This window comes from Lutra lutra, chromosome 12 (genome assembly GCF_902655055.1).
Source record: "Lutra lutra chromosome 12, mLutLut1.2, whole genome shotgun sequence".
Lineage (NCBI taxonomy): Eukaryota > Metazoa > Chordata > Mammalia > Carnivora > Mustelidae > Lutra > Lutra lutra.
The window spans coordinates 77259445-77284260 of record NC_062289.1 but is presented as its reverse complement, the minus strand read 5'-3'; the positions used below and the strand labels follow the sequence as shown (position 1 = coordinate 77284260).

The 24816-nt window shown below is 41.5% G+C and overlaps 1 protein-coding gene across 9 annotated transcripts in view; it reads left to right on the top strand.

The window, feature by feature from the left end:
* LOC125081608 (zinc finger protein 268-like) overlaps positions 1 to 23590 on the top strand; it is a 35094-nt gene extending 11504 nt beyond the window's left edge. For 7 of the 9 annotated variants that reach the window (XM_047696159.1, XM_047696160.1, XM_047696158.1 and 4 more), the window contains 4 exons: positions 2844 to 3044; positions 15568 to 15694; positions 16006 to 16098; positions 20954 to 23590. In XM_047696159.1, the coding sequence (XP_047552115.1) occupies positions 2844 to 3044; positions 15568 to 15694; positions 16006 to 16098; positions 20954 to 23391 (2859 nt within the window). In that variant the 3' untranslated portion in view covers positions 23392 to 23590. Of the gene's footprint in view, positions 1 to 1145; positions 2459 to 2843; positions 3045 to 10265; positions 10296 to 15567; positions 15695 to 16005; positions 16099 to 20953 lie in introns of those variants that run through there. The other 2 variants (XM_047696157.1, XM_047696165.1) reach the window with 2 other exon arrangements.
* The last annotated feature ends 1226 nt before the right edge of the window (positions 23591 to 24816 follow it).

Below are 24816 nucleotides of genomic sequence, written 5' to 3'. Positions count from 1 at the left end.
GCCCCAAGTTCCTGTTATTTTGTAGTGTCTTTATTTGGTTTTGGGATCAGGGTAATGCAGCCCTCATAGAATGAATTTGGAAGTTTTCGTTCTTCCCTTTTTTGGAATACTTTGAGAAGAACAGATATTAACTCTCCTTCAAATGTTTGGTAGAACTTAACCCGTGAGGTTGCTGGTGAGGTGACTTCTGTTCGTTGGGAGTTTTTTGCTCACAGATTCAGTGTCATCGCCGGTAATCAGTCTGCTCAAATGCTCTGTGTCTTCCTGATTCAGTTTTGGGAGGTTGTACGTCTCTAGGATTTTATCTATTTCTTCCAGGTTGTCCAGTTTGTTGCATAATGTTCATATTCACGTATTCATAGTATTCTCTTATAAGCCTTTGTATTTCTGTAGTATTACTTATTATTTCTCCTTTCTTTTCTAATTTTATTTGAGGCCTCTCTCTGTCTCTCTGTCGCTCTCTCTGTCGCTCTTGGTGAGTCTAGTGAAAAGTTCATCAATTTGGTTGATCTTTTCAAAGAACCAGCTCCTTGTCTCACTGGTCCGGTCCATTGTTTGTTTTAGTTTCTCTTACATTTATTTCAGCTCTGATCTTTATTATTTCCTTCCTTCTCCTGGTTTTGGGTTTCGTTTGTTCTTTTTCTGGTTCCTTTAGGTGTATGGTTGGTTAGTTGAGATTTTTCTTGTTTCTTGAGGTGGGCCTGTAATGCTATGAATGTTCCTCTTAAAACATTCCAGACCTTTGGGACTACCGTGTTTTCAATTTCCTTTTTTCTACATGTGTTTTCTTGATTTTCTCTTTGATTTCCTGGATGACATATTACTTGTTTGGTAATATGTTACTTAACCTCTATATATTTGTGTTTTTTCCAAAAAAATTTTTTTTTAAGATTTTATTTATTTATTTATTTGACAGACAGAGATCACAAGCAGGCAGAGAGGCAGGCAGAGAGAGAGGAGGAAGCAGGCTCCCCGCTGAGCAGAGAGCCTGATGCGGGGCTCGATCCCAGGACCCCGAGATCACGACCTGAGCCGAAGGCAGTGGCTTAACCCACTGAGCCACCCAGGCGCCCCCCAAATTTTTTTCTTGGTTGATTCTTAGTTTCATAGCATTATGGTCAGAAAAGATGCTTGGAATGACTTCAGTGTTTCTGAGTTTGTTGAGATTTGTTTTATGGCCGACTGTGTGATCTGCTCGGGAGACTGTACCATGTGCACATGAAGAGAGTGTGTATCTGCTGTTTACGATGGGATGTGATGAATGTATCTGTTAAATCCAGATATCTTTGTTCTTAATAATGGTAATAGAACTGTCATATCCTACGATGTCCATAGAATGGTTTTAAAATTGTAATTTACTTTTACTAACAAGGATGCTGAATGAAGTTCAGTCTGTCTTGGTAGCTCATTTTATCTAAAGATCAGTTAGAAAAATTATTCTTTTGTAGTTTTGTTTTCAGTTTGATAAATACATATTTGTTGACACTTACTTGCAGCTTTAGGGATCGCCCTCCCTCTTTTTGATTATGTAAGATATTTACACATGATTCAGAAGTGGAAGCTGACTTGCTTCCACCCCTTCTGCCCCATTCTGTCCCTCCTGCAGAAGTCACCATTTTTACTGTTCCACTTCATCTTCTCAGTGATTCTTTTGCAGACAGAAACAAACTCATACTTCAGTGCTACGCCTTGTCAGGAAGCCCTTAATTTGGCCTCTAGCCCTCTGCTTCCTTCAGCATGCCTTGTCTTCTAATGTATTTCTTTCACATTTACGTATTTTGTGGTTAATTTCTGGAATAAGATCTGAATGCTTCCCTCTTACTGTCTGGTAGCCTTTCTCCCTTCTCTGTCTTTTCCCTCTAGTTGTTTGGACTTCTCCTCTCTTCTCCCCTCCTTCCCCCTTTGCTTCTTTCCTCTCCCGTCCCCTCCCCTCTCCTCCCGTCCCCTCTTCTGTCTCTGTCTCTCTGTCATTCCTCTCACTACCTTAATCCTCTGTGTTGAGCAATTTGGGCATGATTTTTAGCACTTTTCCCTCAGAGCGAAGATCTCTTTGTCTGGAAAGGACTGTTTGCAAATCATTTTTCAAATTCCCATGTGCTTAGGTGGCTATAGTGCTATCAAGGTCACTTAGTGACTTCGGGATTGTCTTCCGATTGGGGGCACACATTATTGGTGACTTTGGGGATCTGCAGTGTGTGGCCCATCAGAATCTTCCCTCATCGTTCACTCTTCTCTCCTGGGATCTGTCCTGTGCTCTGAGGTCACCTCTGCCTATATCTTGATGTTTGTGAGGAGACTTTGTCGCCTAGACTGTGTTGGTTTGGTGTGGACGTCTCTGGGCTTTTTCCTGCACCACTGTGATTGGGCCCGTCTGCATTCATTGGGAATTTTCGGAAGAATAAAAAACTGCGCTGCTACCTCATGCCACCCCGTGCCAGTGTTCTCGCCGCAGCAAAAAGTAAGACTCCGCGCAAGAGAGGAAGAGACTTGTTGATGGGCATTTAAATAACGAGGGAAGAGACTAACTCAGTGTGGCTCCTTTGAAATCTGTGGCGTGCATACCCCCGGCCTAAGCGCCGTCATCGCTCTCTATTTGAGTGACCGCCTGCGGTTGTTCAACTCCTAGGGTGGCTGCTGCAACTTCGGGGCTCCTGGGTGCCTGTGCGCAGAAGTGGGGCAAGGACTGTCGTCACTGCACTGGGGTCCGCCCCACAGTGACGGTGAGCACAGCGAGCAGAACATCCAGCCCGGCCTCTTGCGAGTGTGTTCTCCAGCACAGGAGACTGAGGTTGGGGCCTAGGGGAGTTCTGGTCGTTAACGTGAGTTTGCTCCTGTGCCCGCAGGTCCCACCTCTCCAGGAACAAGAGAGTTCACGCCTCAGAACCGGAGAGCTGCAAGGTCAGGAAGCCGTCCTGGGTCAAGAGACCCCTGACCACCGGCCTCTCCCTGGAGGACCCTGGCGAAGACACAAGAATCACAGGACAGAGCAGGTTCTAGAGTGGCTGTTTATTTCCCAGGAGCAGCAAAAAACCACCCAGTCTCGGGTGAGTTGTTAGCTTGTTTATTCCTGCTATTCTTTAGTTCTCTCTCTCTCTCTCTTTTTTTTTCTTTTTTTTTTTTTTTTTTTTTGGTTGGGGAGGGATGGGGTTCCTTACGTCAGAGGGCTAAGTTAATCACTTTTTAGTTCGAAGTCTGTTTATCATCGCGGTCTGTGTAAGGTCCCTATCTGTCTTTATTTACATATTTTCTGATTTCCCGTAGTCAATTTCAACCCCCCCCACCCCCCAGATTACTTTGTTTTCCATGGATTTCTTTTGTTTGTATGTGTTCACAAAATATGTATTGTTATTGCTATATATGCATTTTTAGTTTATGTTAATGGTGTGACACCTCTTTTTTTTTTTTTTAAGATTTTATTTATTTGGGGGCACCTGGGTGGCTCAGTGGGTTAAGCCTCTGCCTTCGGCTCAGGTCATGATCCCAGGGTCCTGGGATCGAGCCCCGCATCGGGCTCTCTGCTCAGCGGGAAGCCTGCTTCCTCCTCTCTCTCTCTCTGGCCTGCCTCTCTGCCTACTTGTGATCTCTCTCTCTCTGTCAAATAAATAAATAAATTTAAAAAAAAAGATTTTATTTATTTCTCAGAGAGAGAGTAAGAGAACACAAGCAGGGGGAGCAGCAGAGGGAGAAGCAGGCTCCATGGCTCTGTCCCAGGACCCTGGGATCATGAGCTGAGCCAAAGGCAAACACTTAACCTGCTGAGCCACCCGGGTGTGGCAGGTTTGTCTCGGTTTACTGTTTCTGTTCCTCAGTAAGCACTTTGTTTCATTACATACCCGTCCTCTTCTATTTATAACTCATGCTAGGAGAGAGTATTCGTGGGTTCCCCTTGCTTTAAGTTCTTGGCCAACAATTTCTATTGTTAGTCTTTTGCATTTGAGCCATTGTTGTGGTGGTATGGTGGTAGTGTCTCTTTATGGGTTTAATTTGCATTTCCTGCTAGCTAAAGAGAATGAATACCTTTTGTCATTTTTATTTGACATTTAGTTGCCTTTGGTTTTTCTGTCTTTTATTACTGGTTTACATGGATTTTTTTATGTTCTGGAAGCTTGTTAGAAATGCAGAATATCAGGGCACCTGGGTGGCTCAGTCAGTAAGCGGCTGGGTATGGCTCAGGTCATGATCCCAGGGTCCTGGGATCCAGCCCCGCATCGGGCTCCCTGCTCTGCGGGAAGCCTACTTCTCCCTCTCCCAATTCCCCTGCTTGTGTTCCCTCTCACTGTGTCTCTGTCTGTCAAATAAATAAATAAAATCTTTTAAAAAAAAGAAAGAAATGCAGAATACCATGTCCCACTTCAATCCTGTTATAATTGACTTTTCATTTTCACAGGATTCAGTGATTCATGCACATGAAAGTTCAAAACTTACTTGATACCAAATCCATTTTCAAATTTTACTCGGGGTGCTGCTTTTACCTCTAATACTGTGTTACAGAAATTTTCAAACAGAGGGCAAGGTTGAAAGGATGTTGGTGGACCTCTGTGTATCCGTCACCCAGAATCTGCCATTGACATTTTCCTGTACTTGCGCTATCACAGTATCTGCCTTTGTCTCTGTCTCTCTTTGCATCCTTTAAGCCATCTTATTTTTGGTGCATTTCTTAATATATTTCAGATATCATCCTGCTTCATCTAAATATTTCAGCCTTAACTCTTGTTCAGTATTTTTTTGTTTTGCTTCCCTTTTCATTCTGTTAGTGCTCTTTTGATGAACAGATATTTCTCATTTTAACTTATTCTGATTTATACATTTTTTTTATTGCTTGTGTTTTTTGTGTCCAATTTAAGTGCTTTTTTCTTACCTGAAGCTCAGGAAGATGTTTTTCTTTGTTATTATTTTACCTTTCACATTGAGATTTATAATATATCTAGAATGAATTTTTATGTTCGCGTGAGTAGAAGTCAAGATTTATTTTTTCCACAGAGCTGTCCACCTGTCCTGATTCCAGTGAAGCGATTGGTTTCTGCCTCCGGCCCAGCAGTGCTGCCTTTGTCATGTGTCAGGCGTCCATGCGTGTGGTGTGGTTTCCTTACTCTTTCTTCCATTCCATCGGTGTCACGAGCGTGCTGTGAAGGTGCACATGAGCTGTGTCTGGTTTCTTCAGTTACAAAACAAGGTTAACAAAATCGTGAAGCAGTTCAGGATTTCAAACTCAATGCTATTTCACTTAATGTGGCTTCGGACACTTCACACAGAGCAAAGCATCGTACAAAGTCGCGCAACAAACAGGTAGCAAGGGGTAAGAGCTGAACAAACCAAATGCGAAGTCTGTCCACGAGTGTCCATGAGTTGGGCTGAGGACATGGTCCGGTCTGGTTGCTCTTGCCACGTGCTTCTGACTGTGTTCAAGCTGTGGAGAGGCTGTTCCGCTCAGAGGTCGCTTGGGCAGAGCCTGCGGAGGCAGTTGCCTTTCTGATACGTTCAGACATGAACGAGTCAGCATCTGAGGAGTCTGGTGGTGTGTGGCAAAATCTTCCCTTGTTAAAGCAGTTTAATCAGGGGTGACCGGGTGTTTCAGCAGGTTAAGTGACTCGGGTTTGGCTCAGGTCACAATCTCAGGGTGGTGGGATTGAGCCCTGCGTCAGGCTCCACACTCAGCACGGAAGCTGCTTAAGATTCTCTCTCCCTCCCGCGCCCCTCCCTCTACTCCATGTTCTCTCTCACTCTCGAATATGTATTATGAATCGTTAAAGGAGTTTAATCAGTCTTAGACCTCTGCAGGCCTCTTCTTGTTCTGCTGGTTTTCGGTTCTGGATGCTGGTTTCCGTGGTAACTGGTCTTCCCGGCAGTGCCCTTGGCTGCTTGTGTTGCCATTGGACACGAGCGATCCCACCGTGCTCTCACGGTCTGCTTTTCTGGCCTGTGCCAGCCTCACACTGTCTTTATTTATAGTAAGTCTTGATATCCACATGCTTCCAGTTTTTGGTGATTACAAATGCTGTGAACATTCATGTATGGGTTTTTAAAATTTTATTATTTAAAAAATTATTTTTAGGGGCGCCTGGGTGGCTCAGTGGGTTGGGCCACTGCCTTCGGCTCGGGTCATGATCCCAGGTCCTGGGTTCGAGCCCCACATCGGGCTTTCTGCTCAGCAGGGAGCCTGCTTCCTCCTCTCTCTCTGCCTGCCTCTCTGCCTACTTGTGATTTCTCTCTGTCAAATAAATAAATAAAATCTTTAAAAAAAATTATTTTTATTAACATAGAATGTATTATTTGCCCCGGGGTACAGGTGTGTGAGTCATCAGGCTTACACACGTCACAGCACTCACCACAGCACATACCTTCCCCAGTGTTCGGTCATATGGGTTTTTATGTAAACATGAGTTTTCCCACCAGCTGGGTAAATACCTAGGAGCATGGTTGCTGGGTTGTATGGTAACAGTGTATTTATCTTTGTAAAAAACTGTCTGCCAAAGTGGCTGTGCGATTCTGTGCTCTTAGCAGCAGTGAATGAGGGTTCCTATTGCTCCTCGTCCTGGCCAGGGCTTGGTATTGTCAGGTCTGTGAAACTTGTCATACTCGTACGTGTGAGGAGGTTTTACATTGTGGTTTTAAATTGCATTTCCCTATACCTAGTATTATTGAGTATCTTTAATATTTTGCTCTCTGAATATCTTTGGTGAAGTATCTGTTCTGTGCCTGATCTTTTCCCCAATTTTTACTTGGGTTGTTTTCTTGCCATTGATTTTTAAGAGTTCTTTACCTATTTGAGATTCAAGTGTTTCATCAGAAAAGTATGTGTAAATGTTTTCTCCCAGTCTCTGGCTTGTCTTTTCATTTTTGTAACACCGACTTTCACAGACCAAGTATTTTGATTTTGATAAATTCTGTTTTCTCATTTTTATTTTTTGGAATGGATTGGGTTTATATTTGAAATCTCATTGCCCGGGCACCTGTTTGGCTCAGTTGGTAGAACATGCAACTCTTGATCCCTGGGTCATGAATTTAAGCCCCACATTGGGAGTGAAGCCTGCTGAATAAAATGAATAAATAAAAATAAAGTCTTACTACCCAAACCAAAGTACACAAGTTTTCTCTTGTATTTCTCTAGACTTTTATAGTTTTAGCTTTTACATTTAAGTCTATGATCCATTTTTAGTTAAATTTTGTAGAGGGTTGGGTTATGTGTTGAGGTTTACTTTTTAAAAAATTTTAAAAATGATTTCATTCATTTATTTGACAGGGAGCGAGCACAAGTAGGGGGAGTGGTGGGCAGAGGGTGAGGCAGAAGCAGGCTCCCTGCTGAGCAAGGAGCCCGATGTGGAGCTCAATCCCAGGACCCCAGGATCATGATCTGAGCCAAAGGCAGACTCTTTTTTTTTTTTTTTAAGATTTTTAAATTTATTTTATTTGACAGAGATCACAGGTAGGCAAAGAGGCAGGCAGAGAGAGAGAGAGGAGGAAGCAGGCTCCCTGCTGAGCAGAGAGCCCGACACAGGGCTCGACCCCAGGACCCTGGGATCATGACCTGAGCCAAAGGCGGAGGCTTTAACCCACTGAGCCACCCAGGCGTCCCCAAAGGCAGACTCTTAACCAGCTGAGCCACTCAGGTGCCCCTGAGGTTTATTTTTTATGTCTATGGATGTGCAAGTGTTCCTGCACCATTTGTTGAAAAGATTTTCCTCTATACATTGAATTGCTTTTATGTCTTTGTTTTAAAAAAAAACAACAAAAAACAGGAGACAAGGTTTGTATGGGTCTATTTCTCGGCTCTGCTTGCTGTCTCATTCATCTTGTGTCTGATCTTTCACTAGCATCACACTGTCTTGAGTTTACAGGAAATCTTAAAATGGGCTACTGGGGGTACTTCGTCTTTGTTCTTCAGAATTGTTTTGGCTAATTTTTTCCCCTCCACCTTTCCATGTTAACTATAAAAGAGCTTGTGGATAGCTACAGAAAACCTTGCTAAGATTTTAGAGTTTGTTTTTATGTATGATATTAGGTAAGGATCCAACTGCATTTCATTCTTGTTGTGGGTATTGAGTTTTCCCAGCAGCATTTTTTGAGATGTTTTCCTTCCTCATCGTGTGGTACTGACACCATTTCGAAATCATTTGACCATTGAATAATTATGGATGTGAAAACTAAAATCACTATTCTGACAAGGGCTTTTATTTTCTATTATCAGTATTAACTGTTGAGTAAAATTTTTAAAATAAAAATAAAGTCATTTGATCATATATGCATGGGTTTATTTCTGGGTTCTCTATTCTATTCCATTGATCTGTATGTCAGTCTTTATGCCAGTATTACTTTGCTATCGTTACTGGAGCTTTGTCGTTAAGTGTTGAAATAGGGAAACATGAGTCCTTCACCTTTGTTCTTTTTCTATATTGTTTTGGCTGTTCAGGGTTCCTTAAGATTCCATGTGAGTTTTAGGATGGGCTTTTCTGTTTCTGCAAAAAAAAAAAAGTGTCAGTGGGATTTTGACAGGGATTATACTAATATGTAGATCACTGTGAGTAGTATTGACATCTTAATGATAAGCCTACCAGTCCATGAACATACAATGTTTCCATTTATTTATATCTTTTAAAATTTCTTTGAGCATAGTTTTCTAGTTTTCTTCTCTTTTTTAAAGATTATTTATTTATTTGACAGAGAGAGAGAGAGAGAGAGAGAGAGATGACAAGTAGGCAGGGAGGCAGGCAGAGAAAGAGAGAAGGGGAAGCAGGCTCCATGCTGAGCAGAGAGCCTGATGTAGGACTCGATCCCAGGACCCTGAGACCATGACCTGAGCCGAAGGCAGAGGCTTATTAACCCACTGAGCCATCCAGGCTCCCTCTAGTTTTCATTCTGTGTCATTTACTTCCTTGGATAAGCATTTATTCTGTTTGATGCTATTATAAATGGAATTGTTTTCATAATTTGCTTTTCAGAATGATCATTGTTCAAGTGTAGAAAGGCAACTGATTTTTGACATTGTATGCTGCTACTTTGCTGAATTCATTTGTGTGTGTTTAACCTTTAAAGTTTTCTACGTATAGGATCATATCATCTGTGAACAGAGATAATTTTGCTTCTTCCTTTCCAGTTTGTAAGACTTACTTTTTTTTCCTTGCCAGATGGCTCTGGCTAGAACTTTCAGTTCTATGTTGAATAGAAGTGGTGAAAGCCAGCATTCCTGCCGTGTTCCTTACCTTAGAGGAAAAGCTTTCAGTCTTTGGCCATTGAGAATGACATTTGACTTTTGCTTCTTGGGGAGTTTTTTGTTCAAATTTTCTATTCCTTCCTGATTCAGTTTTGGAAGGTTATATGTCTCTAGTAATTTATCCATTTCTTCTAGGTTGTCCAGTTTGTTGGCATATAGTCTTTCATAATATTCTCTTACAATCCTTTGCATTTCCGTGGTGTTGGTTATTATTTTTCCTTTTTCATTTCTTATTTTATTTGAGTCCTCTCTCTTTCTCTTTTAGTTTCTGTTTCATTTATTTCTGCTCTAATCTGTATTACTTTCCGTCTTCTACTGGTTTTAGATTTTGTTTTTTCTTTTTCTAGTTCTGTTCTGTGTAAGGTTTGGTTGCTTATTTGAGATTTTTCTTGTTTCTTATGGGGCCTGTATTGATATAAACTTCCCTCTTAGAACAACACTGGTACATCCCAAAGATTTTGGACCATTGTGTTTTCACTTTCATTTTTCTCCATATATTTTTAAATTTTCTCTTTGATTTCTTGGATGACACATTCATTGCATACTCGTATGTTATTTAACATCCATGTATCTTTTTTTTTTTCCAGATTTTTTTCTTGTGGTTGATTTTTAGTCTCATAGCATTGTAGTTGGAGAAGATGCTTGATGGGGTGCCTGGGTGGCTCAGTCAGTGGAGTGTTCACCTCCTGATTTTGGCTCAGGTCTTGATCTCAGGGTTGTGAGATTGAGTCCTGCATTGGGCTTGTGTGCTGGGTGTAGAGCCTGTTTAAGAGTCTCTGTCTTGGGGCGCTTGGGTGGCTCAAGCCACTGCCTTCGGCTCAGGTCATGATCTCAGGGTCCTGGGATTGAGTCCCGCATCGGGCTCTCTGTCCAGCAGGGAGCCGGCTCCCCCCACCCCCGCCCTCTCTGCTTGCCTCTCTGCCTACTTGTGATCTCTCTATGTCAAATAAATAAATAAATAATCTTAAAAAAAAAAAAAACAAAAACAGTCTGTCTCCCTCTGCCCCTCCTAGCTCATGCACTCTCTTGTGCTCTCTCTCTCAAGAAAAAAAAAAAAAAGAAAAGAAAGGAAAAGAAAAGATGCATGGTATGACTTTGATCTTTTTTAATTTGTTGAGATTTGTTTTTTGGCCTTATATGTTCTCTATCTGAGGAATGTTCCATGTATATTTGAAAAGAATGTGTTTTCTGCTGTTTTATGATGGAATGTTCTGAATATATCTGTTAGATCCGTGTGATCCAACATGTCATTCAAACCACTGTTTCCTTGTTGATTTTTTGTTGGATATTCTGTCTGTTGATGCAAGTTACCTCCTCCTGTCACCGTGTTACTGTTGATGACTCCGCTTGTTCGTTCCTCGCGGCTGTGTGCCTTTGGGTGCCGCTCTGCCGTGTGCGCGTTTACAGTAGCTACATCTTCCTGTTGGGCTGTTCCCTTTGTGCTTATATGCAGTCATGCTTTTTTTTTTTTTTTTTTTTTATTACTGTCTTTGTTTTAAAATCTGTTTTGTCTGGATATAAGTATTGGTACCCTCGTCTTTTGATGCCTGTTTGCATGAGAAATGCTTTTCCAGCCCTTCCTTTTCAGTCTGTGTCTTCAGGTTAAAAATGAGCCTCTTATCAGCAGCACATAGACGGGTACTGCTTTCTTACCCGTTCTGTCACTCTGTGTCTTTGGGTTCAAGCATTTAGTCTGTTTACGTTGGAAGTAATTATTGTTAGATTTGTACTTACCATCATTTCTCACTTGTTTTATAGTTCTTTTCTGTTCCTTTTCTTGCTGTCTTCTCTCATGGCTTACTGGCTTTCTTTAGTGATACTGCTTAGATTCCTTTCTCTTTATTTTTTTTTTTCGTATTAGTGGTTTTTGATTTGTGGTTACCATTAGGTTTGAATATAACATCTTACGCATATGGCAGTCTGTATTAAGTTGATGGTTGTTTAAGTTTGAACCCTTGCTTCCCTCCCCCCGTCCACACATTTTAGGTATATGGTGTCATACTTCACATCCTTTTATTTTGTGAGTTCCTTCACAGATTTTATAGAGATGGTTATTTATACTGCTTTTTTGCTTCCTGCTTTTCTTACTCCTTCTTAGGTCTTTCCTTTCCACTCAAGTGGAATTAGTGTTTCTTTAGTATTTCTTGCAGGGCTGGTTTAGTGGTCACAAATTCCTTTAACTTTTGTTTGGAAAACTCATTATCTTTCTTTTTTTGAATGATAGGCTTGCTGGATAGAGTATTCTTGGCTGGAGGTTTTTTCTTTTAGCACTTGGAATATACCATGGCACTCTCTCTCCTTTTTTTTTTTTTTTTTAAATTTTATTTATTTATGTGACAGAGAGATCACAAGTAGGCAGAGAGGCAGGCAGAGGGGGAAGCAGGCTCCCTGCTGAGTGGAGAGCCCAATGTGGGACTCAATCCCAGGACCCTGGGATAATGACCTGAGCTGAAGATAGAGGCTCAACCCACTGAGCCACCCAGGCGCCCATCATGGCACTCTCTTCTGGTCTGCAAAGTTTCTGCTGAAAAATCAGCTGATAATCTAATGGGTTTCCCTTGTATTTAACTGCGTTCTTTCCTCTTGCTGCTTTACTACTGCTTTTTTGCCATTTTAGTTACTACACGTCTTGGTGTGGACCTCCTTGGGTTGATTTTGTTGGGGGTTCTCTGTGCCTCCTGGATCTGGATTTCTGTTCCTTTCTCCAGATTCAGGACGTTTTCAGCTATTATTTCTTCAAATAAATTTTCTGCTGCCTTTTCTCTGTGTTTTCCTTCTGGGATCCATATAATGCACATGTTAACTACTCTTGATGGTGTTGCTGAGTTCCCTGTCTTTTTTCATTTTGCGTTATTCTTTTTTCTCTTTGCTGTTCAGCTTGATTTCCATTACTCTGTCCTCCAGATCACTGATCTGTTTTTTGCTTCCTCTAGTGTACTCTTTATTCATCTAGTAAAATTTTTCCTTAACACTGCTTTTTGTTGCATCCTATGAGTTTTGGTATGTTGGGTTTTGTTTTCATTCAGATCTAATAAGTATTTACTAATTCACCTTTTGATTTCTTCTTTGATCTGTTGGTTAAGATATGTTGTTTAATTTCTCTGATTTTGTGATTTTTCAATGTTTTCCCTTCTGTTACTGATTTCTAACTTTATCCTACTTGGTCAGGGAAAATACTTTGTATGATCTTTATCTTTATCTTTTTTTTTTTTTTTTTTTTTTTAATGAGAGAGTGAGTGCACATGAGTGGTAAGGGAAGGGCAGAGGGAGTAGAAGAGAGAATGTTAAGCAGGCTCCATGCCCAGTGTGGACCCAACACAGGACTCAGCTGTATAATCCTGAGATCATGACCTAAGCCAAAGTCAAAAGTCAGATGATTAACCGACTGAGACACTTAGGTGCCCTGATCTTTAGTCTTTAAAATCTGTTGGGACTTCATTTATGGGCTGACACATAGTGTATCCTGTACAATGTCCCATGTGCACTTGAAGAATATGTGTATGCTCTTGTTGGGTAGAATATTTTGCATATGTCTCTTAGATCTAGTTGCTGTGTTTAGTGTTTTGTTTTCTTGTCTTCTAATTGTTCTATCCATTATTGAGAGTGGGATATTGACATTTCCAATTATCATTATAAAACTTTCTCCCTTCAATTATGTCAGTTTTTGCTTCATATAATTCAGTAATCTGTTATTACATGTATAACTTTATAATTGTTATAGCTTCTTGTGGTGTTAAATCTTTAATAATATATAATGTCTCTTTTGGTCTCATAACCATTTTTTAATTTTCAAGATTTTATTTATTTGAGAGAGAGAGTGTAAGAGAGAGGATACGATGGGGTGAAGGGAAGAGGGAGAGGCAGACTCCTTGCTGACCAGGGATTCCAATGTGGGGCTCAATCCTGGGACTCTGGGATCGTGACCCGAGCGCAAGGCTGAGCCACCCAGACACCCCCTCTTATAACCTTTTCTGATTTGAAGTCTCTTGTGTCTGATGGTGGTATTACCTCCCTGCTCTCTTTTGGTTACTGTTCGTGTGAAAGATCTTTATCCATTCTTTCACTTTCAATCTTTTTTTTTTTTTTTTTAATCTTTGGATCTGAAGTGAGTCTCTTTTAGACAACTTATAGTTGGGTCATGGTTTTTAAGGCATTCTGCCAATCTCTGTATTTGATATGAGAGTTTCATCAATTTACACTTAAAGTAATTACTGATAAGGAGGGACTTATTTCTTTCATTCTGTCTGAATCCTCTATACCTTATAGCTTTTTTTGGTCTCTCAGTCCCTATATTACTGTCTTGTTTTGTGTTTAATTTCCTTTTTGTAGTTAAATATCTAAATTCCTTTCTTACTTCCTTTTGTGTAAATTATATAGATATTTTCTTGGTGGTTATCAGGGATTATGTTCAGCTTCCTGAAGTTACAGCATTCTTATTTGAAATTATACCAGCTTAACTTTGTTACTCTACAAAGATTCTGCTCCTCTACAGTTCTATCCCCACCCATTTTCGTGACTGATGTCACAAAATTACATCTTTGTACATTGCATGCCCCTAAACACAAGCTAATAAATTATTTTAAATGTGTTAGTCTCATATAATTATGTAAGAAGACAAAATGTGGGGTTAGAAACCAAAGTTAAAGTAATACTGTCTTTTATCATTGTCCATGTATCTACCTTTATTAAGATCTTTATTTCCTCATACAGCTTTGAATTATTTTATAGTGTCCTTCTGTTTCACCTGTAAGACTCCCTTGAACATTTCTTTCAGGCAAGTCTAGGGGTAATAAACTCCCATTTGTTTTTCTGGGAATGTCTTAATTTCCCCCCCTACTTCTGAAGGACAGTTTTGACAGGCACAGGATTTTTGGTTGACAATTTTGTTTCTTTTAGCTCTTTGAATATATGGGTCCATTGCCTTCAGGCATCCAAAGATTCTGATGAGAAATCTGATTATAAACTTACTGAGGATCCCTTATGTGTGACAGATTGTTTCTTTGATGCTTTCAAGATCTTCTCTTTGTAGGAAAATTGATAGGTCTTGGCATGGATTCCTTTGAGTTCATCTTTGTTGGATTCTTTTGAGCTTCTTGGATGTTTATGTTCATGTCTTTCATGAAATTTGGTGGTGGTATTACTATTTTTACAATGTCAGCCATTCTAATAAGTGTGTAATGGTGTGTGATTCATTTGCAATTTTCTAATGATATATGATGTTGAATGTCTTTCATATGCTTATTTGCCATCTGTTTATCTTCTTATTCAGATCATTTGCCCCACAAATTGGCTGCTACTTAGAGCTTTTGCGCTTTCTTGCCACTGAAGGTTTGGCACGTCTTCTCTCACAGTGGCTGCTCCCACAGTACCCTTTCACAGATTCAGCCTGACACGTCCCGTGGCATTGCTGGCTTCCTCCTTTGTGCCCCTGTCTTACTCTCTCTGTTGCTCATCTTAGCTTCTCTAATCTCCTGTTGTGTTTGTATGTTTTAAACTTTTCTTTCTTCTGCAGTGCTAAACACTTCTCTCGGGCAGGAGTGTCTTTCATCCTTTTTTATGTCACCTGCACTTTTTGAATACTGGGCAGCTGGAGCTAAGGCCATGTTGCAGAAGGAGGGTGACCAGCTGTTCCTGTTGGCCTGTAGCTGGTCTGCCTTTAGCACCGAAGGTCCCATGTCTAGGGAAATCCCTTAGTCCTGGGTAACCTGGGACAGTTGGTTATTGTGTGTAAATGGTTCCTAGGATAAATATTCAAAAATGTCTCTATAATGAATAGCATCGCTGCTTCCGTCTTTGTGCCCTTGTTATACTCTGTGTGTTCTTTTGTCTTAGCTTCTTTGAGTCCCAGTTGCATTCACAGATGTTTAAGTTCGCTTTTCTTTGCAGTGGTGAACACTTCTTGTGGACAGGATTGTGTTTCATTCAAGTTTTTTTTTAAGGATTTATTTTATTTGCGAGAGAGACAGAGCCCACAAGCAGGGGGAGGGGCAGAGGGAGATGGGGAAAGAGAATCCTCAAGCAGACTCCCCACTGAGCGTGAAGCCCAACACGAGGCTTGATCCCAAAACCCCGAGATCATGACGTGAGTGAAATCAAGAGATGGACACTTAAATGACTGAGGCACCCAGATGTCCCTTCATTCAAGTTCTGTCACCTGGACCTCGCTCACTCTCTGGCGCCTGCTCTTCTCACATGTTCAGTGAAAGGCTGACTGATTGAATATACATTGATGGAATGTTTTCAATAAATTTTTGCTTTCTTCACAAAGTAGAATATAAACAGTGGACATCCTAGGTAGCTTGTTGTTTCCCAGAAACTCAGGAAAGAAGTGGAGATTGAATAGGAATATGCTCTTTCAGGGACCATTGTCATTCGTGGATGTGTTTGTGGACTTTACCTGGGAAGAGTGGCGGCTGCTGGACCCCTCCCAGAAGCACCTGTACCGGAGTGTGATGCTGGAGAACTACAGCAACCTGGTGTCCCTGGGTAGGAACTCCCTCCCCGAAAGGACTGTGTCTAATCTCCAGGCTTCCCCTTCTTGCTTGCTGAAAGCTGGGTGGCTTTTGGCTTGTGCAATGTTCTTAGTGATTTGGGATTTATATTTCAAGGCCAGATTTTCTTAGTCTCCTTTTGGCATCGGAATATGCTAGTTGAAAACTTTGCCATGGGACAGAAGGGCAGCTTTATCATGCTGCCTCAAAACTCTACCCCCTTCGTGAACTTCGTGACTTTTCTCCCTTCGTGAACAGGGTTTGAGGTAGTTTTGGTCCAGGTTCTTTGTGATTTTCCATTCATAGGGTATCAAGACAGCAAACCCGACATCATCTTCACGTTGGAACAAGAAGAACCGTGGATGATGCTGGCCCAAATCCCAAGTCAAGGCCATCAAGGTGAGCGATGAGGATATTTAGATCTTTTCTTCCTTTTCAGAATTGATGTGAATTCCGAATGTGTGAATGTGACATTCACCTCATGTTTGTACTTTCTGTCTTGTTCATAACCATTCTTTCATAGTTCATCTCTTTTTCTGTGGCATTCTCTGTTTCCTGCGTACTTTCCCAGGAGAGTAGACTCATTTTGTTATGCAGTTGAACAGGCTTTTTCTCTATATCTCTCTTGGTGTGACTTTCACTCTTCCTTCTACCTTCTTTCTTTTAAATTATATTTTTAAAATCTTTTACACTTACAATCAACAACCATAGTCCCAGTGTCCTTCCCTGTCCTTCAGATCTACTAGAAGTCATCACTGTCCCTTCCAAGTGCACTCCTGCCCCCTGGGTATTAGTTACCCTCTCTCGAGCCCTCCGCCTCCCTCATGGGACACCCACGGAACCCACTCACACACTGCATGACCAAGTGCGTGTTCTTTCCATGCTTTACTGGCTTCTCTTGTTCTCCCCTTTGAGTCCAAAGGCACTTTTCATAGTCACTACTTTTCTACATATTGTAACCTTGGAAGACATCCATTCTGAAGATTTGAGCTATTTTTCTCTTTTGGTAATTGGAAGCCTGTCCCTGTTTCATCTGGCCTTTGGTACCGGGCATCTTCCCTGCATGTGCCACTCCTTTGTCTCATTTTCAGAAACTGGAATTGTTTGTCACATTGCTCAGTAGCTACATCGAACTTTCTTCTCACCTTTCTTATTCTTTATTCTTTCTGCTCTGCTTCTAGCTCTTTCTCTTGGCACTGGAGAGTCAGCATAAATCTCCTTTATACACAATTTTCTTCACTAGGGTTGTTGATATCTCTTAATATTTTGGTTTTCTAAGAAGAAGTCTTTTAAGGTCCCCATGGTCCCAGTTCCCACCCAGAACAAGGCCAGTATCTCATTTCTTGATCATTCTATTTATTAACCAAATGTACACATCTTCCTCCTTTTGTTCGTCTTGATACTGCTGTAGGATAGATTTCCCTGACGTGGCTGCTCTGTCACAGGCGTAATGGATCCATTAGTCTTTGTATCGTTAGGATTGCTTCAGCTGCATTTCTGATTAATCCTAAATCAGCCTATGAAACAGCAGTTATTTATTACAACACATCACAAAAAGTCCTGAAGTGGGGCAGCTGTAGGGTTGACTAAGCGATTTGGTAAGTCACCAAAGGCCCATCTCTGCCCTGCCATTCTGTGTACCCCAGCATTTTCTTCAGGTTCACTCCCCTCCTGGTCACTGATGGCTGTGACCGTTCCAGCCAACACCTGCAGATACACCAGTGGCCAGGAGAACAAGAAGAACTGCTTTTCCCACATGGCTTTTTCTTTCTAATCAGGTGGTAAAGCCTATTCCAGGAAGTCTCAGCAAACTTGTGCTTGGTGGGCTAGGTTTTTATCCCAGGTCCCTGTCTGCAGAAGACTCTGGCAAGGGAAATGGGCCCGGCACTGTTGGCTCAGATAAGTGGTGCTTCATCTTCTGGGGTGGGGGTAGAGGTAGCAGTGGAGAAGGGTCCCCATTTCCCTGAGTGAAGCACATGGCCTTAAGGATGGGTTTGGAGGAAAAGTCAGGTTTCTGCCAGTCAGGACAAGGGAGGAAGGATCGCTGGAGGTGGCGCTGGCGGCCTTCATCTGCCTCTTTGGCCGGGCAGCTTCCAGTCAGATTCTCCTTCCAGTCCATACGTCTTCAAACATATTCCACCATTCCTGTTTCCCATTTGTGCTATATTAGTGGAAGTCTTGGATCCTCGTTCACAGGTAACATCTGGTAACGTGCAGTTAAAGATAAGTTATTTATGTGCAACCAGCCAGACAAGTCCAGAGTGGGAGAGACACGTGTAGTGTAGAAAACACTGAAAAAAAACCTGAAGACTGAGCTAACCCCAATGAAATAACTTTCAGTAGAGTGACTAGGGTATAAGAAGAGACAGTGTGTGTATCCTGGGGAGTGTGGAAGAAGTGGGTGGTGAAGGAGAATGAACTCGCCGCACTGTTATTCTGAATAATCATCGCTGGGGGAAAAATCAATGTGCAGTAGAATAAGCTGGTTATTTTGAAATACAGAAGCGGATACCATAAAAAAGAGCCAAAGGGGACGAAGGGGGTTTTTCCTGGGGAGTAGAACACCGAGTGGGGCAGGGTGAACAGAATGCTGCTGACGACAGAACCCAAAAGCCAGAATGAGACAGTGGAGCAGCAACAAGACCCAGGACTCGGTCCTCGGGCACAATGTCAAGTATTTGGAGGCTGATCAGGAGACAACGGTAGACCCAATCTAGACGTCCTCAAGTATAATATGCTGACCAAAGCAACAAATAGGAAAGAGCATGAACAGAACGTGGCAGCAAGTCGGGCTTGGAGATGGCAGATCAGAGGACCTTAATATCTCATTCCAGGTTTTCCTGCCTCTCAAATCTGATCCCTCTTCATTTTGTAGACAGTCTCCAAATTGTATTTTCCCAAGCACAAGTTCCCAAGTTGGGGAGTTGCCTTCTCCTAGATGCCCTGAGAAATGAACGTTGGGAACTTTGGACTTTCATGGGAACTTTGGACTATCATGATAGCTTGAGAGGGAGTGTTACTGGCTGTTCTGTGGTTCTAAACTCAGAAATGTTTCCATCAAGAAGAAAATAGGCCAGAGAGCAATAAATCTTTGCCTGGGAATCAGATTTGCTCATGTGTTTGGCTAATAGTCTTATCCCTGTAGACTTTCAGAGCTCATGGACACTAAATCTGTCCTAACACTCTACCCGGTAACCCTTCTGTGGCTGGAACCATAACCCTCCTACTTCCCCTGGTTAGCCACAGTTCTGTCATCTTGATTTCCTAGGAAACCTTAACACATTTTCTGTTGAGCATTCTCTTTGCAACGATAATGGCAGATAATGATATTATGGTTGGTATCTTAAGGGAAATTTCAGAGAATTATAGAAATCAGGAAATGATACCAAAGTCAATGAATGGAAGACAGAATTTTCTATGCTTAAATATTATTTAACCATGATTGAAGATGATTACTGGCTGTGGTTCAACAGTAATCCCTGGAAATTCCACTTGTACTGACAGAATTCAGATTGTGAAGCTATAGAATAGTATTATCCCAAACAACCATCTTTTTTTTTTTTAAAGATTTTATTTATTTATTTATTTATTTATTTATTTGACAGACAGCACAGTAGGCAGAGAGGCAGGCAGAGAGAGAGAAGAGGGGGAAGCGGGCTCCCTGCTGAGCAGAGATCCCGATATGGGGCTTGATCCCAGGACCCTGAGATCATGACCCGAGCCGGAGGCAGAGGCTTTAACCTACTGAGCCATCCAGGTGCCTCCCTGCCCCAAACAACCTTCTTGAGTGTAGCCACAGAAGACAACGGAAAAGGGAACTGTGCTCAGAGAGCAGAACCGAGGGCTTACCAGGCCACTGCCACAGCAGGAAGTCCTTGCACAGCTTGCCCAACCAGGGTGTCCGTGCACTGTGAGCTGGTGCCTGCTATGCAGCATTCGCTATGGCTGCTCTCCCAGAATGGGGACTCCTGTTAGATCAGTCTTCAGGTTTTACATCTTTATGACTATGTCATTCCTATTCACAGGTGAATCATGCAGCTATGCAATGGCTAATTTTTGTTCACACATCATTTTTTTCTTTTGAGTTGTTCTATTTGCCTGCTGAGTTTTCTCTCTCCTTACCATTTGTGTATTTGTCAAACCCCTGTGCTATGTTCAGCTGCATTAATGATTCTGTCTCTTCCTGATGAGGTCGCTTCGTTGTCCCTTGATGTGCTTCAGCGACCCTGGTTGACCTCATACCCAGGCTGTACTACAGTGTTTTATCCTGGAGTCTCCTTTTAGATTTTATTTTCCATATTTATTCTGTGTCATCTTTTTTCTTAGTTTATTTTTTTGGAGCACCTCTTTGAGAAGCTTCCTGTGAAAGAGTGCATGTAACATAAAATTAGAGACCTGTGTCTCTGAAGAGGTTTATGCTTCTGAATGCTCTGTGTTTTGTCCCCAATGATGCTGATGTCATTAGATTAAAGACAGATGCTGTTCTCACTTTGATCCTTTATACAAAACAGTTTTTTGGGTTTCTCTGGAAACTTTATTCCCTGCTGCTTGTCCTCAGTGTTCTGAAACATCACACTGATTTTTTTTTTTGTGCGTCTATTTTCATGTATTTGGGTATGCAGTAGAACTTCATTCCCAAGAGGACTGTAAATTGGTTTGCAGTGTTTTCTGAGTTTCTTCTAAGTTCAGCTCAGTGTTTGGCGCATAATAGGGATTCAGCAATTATTTGTTGAAAGAGTATAATGCTGAGATGCCTTCCAACTGGTTTACCTTTCTTATTTTTACTTGTGCCTATGTTACCTTCTTTACCAACATTTTAAAACTTAAAACCCATCCCAAGTCATTGTCAGTTTTCTGTGCCTATCTTCATTTTTCGTTTTATTTGTTCTCCCTGGCCAGGAGTTTTGGCACATTTACACTTGAGATTTTACTTATATTCAGAGCCAATATATGAAACTAAAAGTATACTCTCTCTTTTTTTTTTTTTAAGATTTATTTATTGACAGAGATCACAAGTAGGCAGAGAGGCAGGCAGAGAGAGAGGGGGAGGCAGGCTCCCTGCTGAGCAGAGAACCCGATGTGGGCTTGATCCCAGGACCCTGGGATCATGACCTGAGCGGAAGGCAGAGGCTTTAGCCCACTGAGCCACTCAGCCGCCCCTAAAAGTATACTCTCTTGACATGGCATTTTTAAGGTAATTTTATGCTCTGCCAGGTTCATGTTATTTTTAACAGACAACTGTTTTCATTGCTAGAAAAAGTCGGGGAAATTGATCGTATGGAATGGCATCAGGAAAATCAAGGCAAGCTGGAAAGTATGGCAAAAGGCTACGAATGTACTACATTTGGAAAACTGTGCCTTCTTAGTACAAATTATGTTTCTTCAGGACAAAACCTTCATAAATACGTTACACGCGGAATGAGTTTTAAATATAATACAGATTTCAATAGTAATCACGCTGGAAAGAATGATCCTAATGAGTTTCATGCATATAGGGAATCATTCCACCATTCTAAACATGAGCAAACTGTTATTGGAATAAAATACAGTGAAAGTAATGAATCTGGAAAAATTGTCAACAAGAAGTCACAACTCATATGCCAACAAATGTATGTAGAAGGAAAACCTTTCAAATGCAGTTTTTGTGGGAAGACCTTCAGCAGTAAGTCCTACCTTGCAGTGCATCAACGAACTCATGTAGAAGAGAAACCCTACAAATGTGAGGGATGTGGGAAAGACTTCAGCAGCAAGTCCTACCTCACTGTCCATCAGAGAACTCACACAGGAGAGAAACTACATGAGTGCAGTGACTGTGGGAAAGCCTTCAGTTTCAATTCACAACTTGTTATACATCAGAGAATCCACACAGGAGAGAGTCCCTATGAGTGCTGCGAGTGTGGGAAAGTATTCAGTAGGAAAGACCAGCTCGTTTCACACCAGAGAACTCATTCAGGACAGAAACCCTATGGTTGTAGTGAATGTGGGAAAACTTTTGGTTTGAAGTCACAGCTCATTATACATCAGAGAATTCATACAGGAGAGAAACCCTTTGAATGTAGCGAATGTCAGAAAGCCTTTAATACAAAGTCAAACCTTATGGTACATCAGAGGACCCATACAGGGGAGAAGCCCTATGGTTGTAGTGAATGTGGAAAAGCCTTCACTTTCAAGTCGCAGCTCATTGTACATCAGGGGCTTCACACAGGAGTAAAGCCCTATGGGTGCGTCCAGTGTGGGAAAGCCTTCAGCTTGAAGTCGCAGCTCATTGTGCATCAGAGAAGTCACACAGGAATGAAACCTTATGTATGCAGTGAATGTGGCAAAGCCTTCAGGAGCAAGTCGTACCTCATTATCCATATGAGAACTCACACAGGCGAGAAACTCCATGAGTGCAGTGACTGTGGGAAAGCCTTTAGTTTCAATTCACAACTCATTATACATCAGAGAATTCACACAGGAGAGAGTCCGTATGAGTGCCATGAATGTGGGAAAGCCTTCAGTCGGAAATACCAGCTCATTTCACACCAGAGAACCCATGCTGGGGAGAAGCCCTATGAGTGCAGTGACTGTGGGAAGACTTTCGGTTTGAAGTCGCAGCTCATTATACATCAGAGAACTCACACGGGAGAGAAACCCTTTGAATGCAGCGACTGTAGCAAAGCCTTTAATACAAAGTCAAACCTTATTGTACACCAGAGAACCCATACAGGGGAGAAACCGTATGGTTGTAGTGAATGTGGAAAAGCCTTCACTTTCAAGTCGCAGCTCATTGTACATCAGGGAGCACACACTGGTGTAAAACCATATGGATGTAATCAGTGTGGGAAAGCCTTCAGCTTGAAGTCGCAGCTCATTGTGCATCAGAGAAGTCACACTGGAGTGAAACCCTATGGATGCAGTGAGTGTGGCAAAGCCTTCAGGAGCAAGTCATACCTCATTATCCATATGAGAACTCACACAGGAGAGAAACCACATGAGTGCAATGAATGCGGGAAATCCTTCAGTTTCAATTCACAGCTCATTGTGCATCAGAGAATCCACACAGGGGAAAATCCCTATGAATGCAGCGAGTGTGGAAAAGCCTTCAACAGGAAAGATCAGCTCATTTCTCATCAGCGAACTCATGCAGGGGAAAAACCTTACGGATGCAGTGACTGTGGGAAAGCCTTTAGTAGCAAGTCCTATCTCATTATACACATGCGAACTCATTCAGGAGAGAAACCATATGAATGTAACAAATGTGGGAAGGCCTTCATTTGGAAGTCACTACTCATTGTACATGAGCGAACTCACGCAGGGGAAAGCCCTTATAAATGTAGCCAGTGTGAGAAATCCTTCAGTGGAAAGTTACGGCTCATTGTACATCAGAGAATGCACACAAGAGAGAAACCCTATGAATGCAGTGAATGTGAGAAGGCTTTCATTAGGAAATCTCAGCTCATTGTACATCAGAGAACTCATTCAGGGGAGAAGCCCTATGGATGCGATGAATGTGGGAAAACCTTCTCTCAGAAGTCTATCCTCAGTGCGCATCAGAGGACTCACACTGGAGAGAAACCCTGTAAATGCACTGAATGTGGAAAAGCCTTTTGTTGGAAGTCACAGCTCATTATGCATCAGAGAACTCATGTAGATGAAAAACGTGTTGATGAGTTAAATGTAAGAAATTTTCTTCCAAAAGTCAACTCATAGGAAATACCAGCAAATTCATATAGAAGAGAAACTCCGTGAGATCATCTCATTGTACACCAGGAAACTAATACTGAATAGAAACCTGTGAATGCACTGCATGGACAGGGACACCCACAGAAAGCTGCTTTTTACACATACCCTCCCCACCCCACCCCCAGTAAATGCACATAGGAATGTTATGAAAGTGAACCCCGTGGAAGTTTTCAGTAGCAAGTCATACCTTTTTTTAAAAAAAGATTTTATTGGGGCGGCTGGATGGCTCAGTGGGTTAAAACCTCTGCCTTTGGCTCAGGTCATGATCTCAGGGTCCTGGGATCGAGCCCCGCGTCGGGCTCTCTGCTCAGCAGGGAGCCTGCTTCCTCCTGTCTCTCTGCCTGCCTCTCTCCCTACTTGTGATCTCTCTCTATCAAATAAATAAATAAAATATTAAATAAAATAAAAGATTTTATTTATTTATTTGACACAGATCACAAGTAGGCAGAGAGAGGGGGGGGAGCAGGCTCCCCGCCGAGCAGAGAACTTGATGTAGGGCTCGATCCCAGGACCCCAAGATCATGACCTGAGCCAAAGGCAGAGGCTTTAACCCATGGAGCCACCCAGGTGCCCTAAGTCATACGCTTTTTAAAGCTTGTACAGGTGAGGAACCATAACAATGAAGTGAATATTGGAAAGTTATTTTTTTACTGTGATAAATTTTTTACTGTGATAAATTTGAAAAGAGGAAATTTCATAAAACAAGTAAATATGGAACACACTGCTTTGAAATTTGTATTAAACAGGAGGATTTTTTAAAACAGTATTTTAATGAGAAAAATGGAAACCAACGAATGGAAGAATTATCAAAATCACACATACTTTATGTATCAGAAGCTCATACTTTGGAGAAACTATACTATCAATTAGGTGAGTTCTTGATATAAGAAAGACAAACTTCCATGAAAAAATTAATAATATGTGGTGGTAACAAAAGTCTCAATAGAAAGGTTCCCCTTACTGTTATTTTGATTAATTTGGAAAACAATTTCCTTCACAAATTATTGTGAGGGAAATTGTGTTTCAGATGTTCCAAATTGTTAGGAAAAGGTTGGAGAAAACCTCAACTATAAATGATAGGCATGTCCAAAATGGAATATATATATTTTTCCAAGTAAATAAATGCAATCACAATAACCAGAAATACATTGAAAGACCTACAGGGATATTTAGATGTTATCTTCCTTGGTACTGTGTGAGTTTTGTGTAGTTTGGCATTTTACCTATGAATGTCACATATGAGAGGTAAGTTAGGTAGATACATGCCATTGTCCGGGAACTTGTACTTTGCATAGCAACATTGTTTTTAACAAATACAACTTGCTACTAGAATGATATGATTTATTAAAAATCCATTTCAATACTACAAACCTTCCCTACTACTTTGTAGCC